Source organism: Gavialis gangeticus, unplaced genomic scaffold, assembly GCF_001723915.1.
Source record: "Gavialis gangeticus isolate Ggan-Ray unplaced genomic scaffold, GavGan_comp1, whole genome shotgun sequence".
Classification (NCBI taxonomy): domain Eukaryota; kingdom Metazoa; phylum Chordata; order Crocodylia; family Gavialidae; genus Gavialis; species Gavialis gangeticus.
This window is the reverse complement of record NW_017728980.1, coordinates 9,218,075-9,223,710: the sequence shown is the minus strand read 5'-3', so window position 1 is coordinate 9,223,710 and position 5,636 is coordinate 9,218,075. Positions and strand designations below refer to the sequence as shown.

Sequence of the window (5,636 nt, the reverse complement as noted above, 5' to 3'; positions counted from 1 at the left end):
CCCCCGGAAGCGGTGCAAGCACCTACCCTGGATACAGTCAAGATGTGCTTGGCCAACTATCTTGCTGGGACCCCCTGACCGCAGCTGATGTCCTGCCTTTGGGCAGGGGACTGGACCAGATGATCTCATGAGGTACCTTCCAGCTGTAATGTCTAATGTCTGTGGTCAGTTTGGTACAGGCTGCAGGGGTTTTGCCTTTGTAGCGGGGCATGACCTCAAGCTGGGAACTCTTGAGCATATAGTAAAAAGCTTTTATACAAGCAGGACTTTGGCATCCATGGTTCCCCTGTTTTACTTGTGGCAGGTTAGGGTGTTATGTCTTGTGTTGTGGCAGGGTTGACAGTTTTACCACAAGGTTATATTTTGAATAGTATAGGATGGTTTGGATAGGAATGATCCTGCCTCAGGTAGAGGGTTGGACTAGATAACCTCTGGAGGTCCCTTCCAGCCACACTTCTCTATGATAGGGTCATCTAGATCCAGCCCCCTGCACGGATGCAGGATGGGCTGTTCCTAAATCATCCCTGACATGCCTATCCCGCCGCTTCTTCAACAGCCATTTTAAGTATCTCTCAGTGCCTTGCACTGGTCACTGTCCTGCCACATGACCAGCACTGCTCCCCCTCTCTCCCATCCTTGGCCCCCTTTGTACTTGCTCATCACCAAGCTGGATGTACAACTTGACTGTAACTGTGATGTAGGAAACATGGGTCTGCAACTTCGAAGGCATTCAAAATACCCCTTGCTGTCCCTGCCTGGTTAAGGGGCTCTTCATTTCTTGTACTCTGCTGTGGTATGGTGTTGCTGGGCACTGCTGAAGAACTGCCCACGTTCGTCCCTGGAGGTGGATGAAGTAGTGTGCATATCTGTTTTTAAATGAACTTGTTAGTAAACGGCTCTACGAGCACTATCCAAGAAAGGCCCTATTGCAGCTACAGTTTATTATGCCTCAGATAAGTAATGCATAGCAGATGTGAAGTTCATCAACTCAATCTAACTAGTCAGGGGCTGACAGTTTGCCCTTTCTTCCTTCTTATGATGCCTTTCTCCAAGCCCTTCCTCACTATACTCTCATGTGTCCCCATAGTCTTACCCTTAGTTGTTTTTAAGGTGCCAGGAAAGAAGCTTTGGCTCTTTATCTGCCTGGAAAGCACCAAGCGCGTCTGTGGGGCTTATAGGAAATACCATGGATTGGGGAAGGCCATATACACTCGACAATACGCAAGATCCACTAAGCCATCCCTGCAGTGCTCACGATAGATAGCCTGCCAGGCAGGCACAGCCACTTACAGACTTCCATCTCTTGCTCCTCACACTTGGCTACGCCAGCGTCATTCGTTGCTATGCAGTAGTAACGGCCCGTATCACCCTTGTGCACAGCGTGGAAGACCTGTTTTGGAGTTAACGCGTTAGAGACAGGAGACGGTTCCACAGGCTTTTCACAAATAGCAAATGAGAAAAGAGGTCTATACCCCATGGACTTGCAAACAGGTAAAAGGTCATTGTAGGCAATGTCCTTGCTTGCCATTTGATCATGTAGACCCCATGGGGAAAACGCATCATGTCTCCAAGCCTGCATCTGCACAGCCTCTAGAGAACCCCAGGAATTAGCTAGAGCATTGCTACTTTGCAGGAGCTCTCGCTGCACGTGCCTTCTCTTGATAACAGAAGTTGCAAACTGGATGGGGGCATTCTCCCCCAGGAAGACAGCCATCAATAAGCAGAGTCCTTTTAGGGACAGAACTGTTACTTCTTGTATAGAGCACTTAGCTGCCACAGCAACAGATGCATTAGATATAGAGAAAGGAAAAAAAAATAAAAGAGGACTCCTGGACCACTTCTCCTCCCTCCCAATGAGGGTTTATGATGTCTGCAAGGCCATGGCAGAGTACAGGATAGAGGGGAATCCTTCCCTCTGGTCCCCCTGAATTATCCTTCTTCCCCACGTGGCCTCTTGGACTCTACCAGACAAGCAAGGGCCTGCAGTGTCTCAACTGGTTCCAGTTATTGCCGCCTCATCAACTCATTTGTAGGCACATACAAAGAGAATGTCCCATTTCCTACACTGAGCATCCCTGCCACAGCCCCTCCAGCTACATCCTTCCCAGTCATTTCCCCTGGCGTATTACCAGAGTGCCGGTTTCTGGATTCAAGATGAAGGAGGAATTCTGGAATTTGGCATTAGATTTGGAGTCTGTTGGTAAAGGTTCGCTGTTGCGGTACCAGCTGTAAATGGGGGCCGGGTAGCCTTCATTCTCCTGGCAGTGAAGGGAAGCGGATTTGCCCACAGGTACGGCTTTAGGCACTCTGCACCTGGGAGTCACAGGTTTCACTGCAGGGGGTGGAGTGGTGTGGGGAGAAAAGCACAAGAAACATGAATGGATCTGGCAGCTCCCATCTATCCAAGTAGCTTCTTGGATCACACACCAATGGTTCAGCTGGAGCAACCCAGCATGACAGAAACTGCTACCCCTCCAGAAATGAGACCCACCATGGAAACAACCTTCTCATGTGCTTCCAACAGATGTGCGATGCTGAAGCAGACAAAGCTTTCAGCAATTTTGCACCAGGTTTAAGCTCCAGACCACAGAGGAGGAATCGATCTTCACAATGACAATCACCACTTCCTCCCACACAGAGCAGCCCTCCAGAGAGGCTGACAAGGCCCGTGATTTACCCGACAGTGCCTGCTAAGGTGTCGCGAGCTGAGCCAATACCTAGCACTGTGAGCTCGATGTTTAGTTCGTCGATGTTCTTTTTGTCATTGGGCGCCGCCACTTCACAGCGGTATGTGGCCGTATCCATGCGGGTGACGTTTTTGATCACCAGCGACGTCCGGCCATAAATTTCTGCACGCGTCATGAAGTCCCCTAGAGATGGGACAGGGAAGAGAACAGTCGTGGCCAGTGGTATACGGTAAAGACTACAAGTGCACCGCCTGGTGTGTCCAGTCCACTGTGCAAAAGACAGACTCTGAAAGGGAAAGCATAACTCGTACTGTAGATCTCAAACTCCTGACAAACCAGTGGGGTAAAATGTCCCATCTTTGTCAGCCAAGAGTTCATCAACACTATAAAGCTAATTTGGGTTAAGTTTGATCTTAATGCACAGCGGCTGTTCTGGAACAGCACCATGTGGGGACATGCCCTGTTTGTTACTTAGCATCTATATTCACTGCCAAACCGGACATCTCGTTTCCAGTCACCATCTCCAGTTCCCAAGGCTGGCAGTGCTCCCTGTTAACAGTAAGTCCCACCTGCTGCTGTGGGAACAGCACTGCATTGCTTACCCCAAACAGCAGCCCTCCTCTGGCATGATGGAGGATCATCAGGGTTTCATATAGGAGGACACGGAAGAGCAACATCTGGCCCTAAGAGCTACATTTGGCATTACCCTCTGATGCTCAAGGACCATATGTGAGACTGCAGGACCAGGGGAAAGGACACTGCAGCATTTGTCTCGTATTCATTCAACAAACGGTTTCACGCACAGGAGGTCATTCCCTTCCCAGTCCCTCAGCTCTCTGTGGCTCTATATCTTGACTGCTAGCTTAAGGTGTGTCAGCAGGATCCAGTCCTCACTCCACACTGACCACTGGCTGACCAGCACAGGTCCTAGCAGCAATCAGTACAAGTGCTCGAGTACTTGTTTTTCAGGGAATCATCTACTCCCTGCCCCCATGGCTTCTATGGTAATACAGCGGAAAAAGCAAGATCTTCATACCCTGCATTTTATTGTCAAAGAACACATATGAGGTGTCGCCGTGCTGGATCTTCTTCCACTCGATCCTGGGGTCAGGCGTCGTGGTGGATGTAATGATGCAGGACAGTTCGATACCTAGCACCAGAAATCAAACAACTCCAGATTAGTCGGGAGCAGCTGTGTTTTCACTCTGCTCAGAGCAGCCTCATGCTGTTTTTACTGGGTGGTGTCTCCTCCAAAGCAAAAAAGGCCCTGCCTTTCTTTTGCCTTGCAAACAGGAGCGCCACTGGGTTCCAGGAGCCTTGGGGAAGATGGGCCTCAGCCAGCAAAAATAATAGCCATGCAGATAGCAACTGCTGAGAGAAAGGAACACACTGTACACAGTGGTGTCCAATTTATAGCAAACAAACCCTCACAGCGCAGGCATGCGGTACTAGCTTCATCTCCGATCGGTGCACGGAGTGAGGCTAAGGTTACCACTGTCACCCTGGACGGTGTCTTAAGTTGCAGAGGTCACACTGGCATTGGCAGGAGAACATTTCATTATCCTGTACCACCTTCAACTTGAAGGCCACATGGTATCTTGGTTAATTCAGCAACTGTGAGATTTCCATTTTACAGAAGAGGAAACGGAGGCACAGAGAACTGGCCACCTGCCCAGTGGTCACAGTGACTGTGTGTTAGCAGGGCCAGGAAAAGCCCATGCATCTCCCAAATTTCAGTGCTATGCATTCTTCATAACATCGCTTTCCTTTCTCGCTTTATGTCCAAGTGTCAAATCTTTCCAAGAGGCTTCAACAGAGCATTTAGGCAAAGCACTTTGCCGAATGGGGGCAAACCTAAGCTCTTGGCTGAATGTCAGAGCCAGGCTCTACTGCACCCTCCATAAACCAGGTGCTATGAGAAATGCATGGACTCTTGCTTCTTTCATGGATGCAAACCCACCACCATGGAGAGGCCGAATGCTCAAATTACAGACGCAACAGGTTCCCCGCAGCACTTACTTTGGAATTCCTGCACCACTGGTTTAAGGTCCTTGGATGTCAGCTCCACGGCCAGGATCCTACAGCCTGTGAAAACAAAGAGGGAAGTAAGAAACAGCACAGCTCATAAGTCACACAGTTAGAGTTTGAATGCCTGGGGAGAAATCCTCTGAGCTGGCATCAACACAGACCCGCTTCACTAATGCAAAAGCTGTCTCTGGCCCATAACAGTGAACCTGCAGCCTTGGGTTTATTTGGACGCTATCCGTTTGTTCAAGAAAAAAGGTTAAAAGCTGGCACAATAATGAAAGCAAAACCCCGCCTAGAGCCGCACATTCCTGTTTAACAGGGGAGAACCACAGCATTTGGCTTGCGAAACAAATACACCGGTGGTCAAGTTAATTCCACGTGAGACAGAGGGAAGGAGCTGATCTCAAGAATTGAAGTCCCTGTGTCTAAGTGGGGTTGGCCAACTCTCTTCAGCCAGTCTACAGGTAATAACCATTTATTTATTTAGCTTGGGGATTGCTTGGATTAAGAGGCCCCAAAGGAATTTAATAGGTGAAATTAAACCAGAGCTCAAACGGGAGGGATTTGGGAGGCTGAAATTAAGCAGACCGCAGCATTCCTGGCCCTGCTGAGGTCAATGACAAATCTTCCCATGCCATCGAGTGGGCCAGCACTTCCTTCCACGCAGGGTGTTCACATGTGCACTGGCCCCTTCTGCTCCCAGCAAGATCACCGGATGCTTTGCCATAGACCTCGGCAGGAGTAGCCAGGCCAGCACCATGCGCTCCAGGAAGTTCTCGAAGCACAACGTTCCCGGTTCCCAAGGTTGGACAGCCGCATGCATGCAGCACCGCTTGGCTGCACTGCTCAACACACGTACAGCTCCTCTGGGGCACAGAGAGGCAAGCAGCTGGCATCAGCAACCCACATCCCTAACATGGA

The 5,636-nt window shown here is 49.8% G+C and overlaps 1 protein-coding gene across 1 annotated transcript in view; it reads right to left on the bottom strand.

Annotated features, from left to right (window-relative positions):
• JAM3 (junctional adhesion molecule 3) overlaps positions 1-4,809 on the bottom strand; it is a gene marked incomplete at its 5' end in the record, with an annotated part of 16,002 nt that extends 11,193 nt beyond the window's left edge. Inside the window, 5 exons of the mRNA XM_019509600.1 lie at positions 1,291-1,390; positions 2,130-2,332; positions 2,718-2,870; positions 3,724-3,837; positions 4,707-4,809. Of these exons, the coding sequence (XP_019365145.1) occupies positions 1,291-1,390; positions 2,130-2,332; positions 2,718-2,870; positions 3,724-3,837; positions 4,707-4,809 (673 nt within the window). The remainder of the gene's footprint in view (positions 1-1,290; positions 1,391-2,129; positions 2,333-2,717; positions 2,871-3,723; positions 3,838-4,706) is intronic.
• Positions 4,810-5,636: the final 827 nt, after the last annotated feature.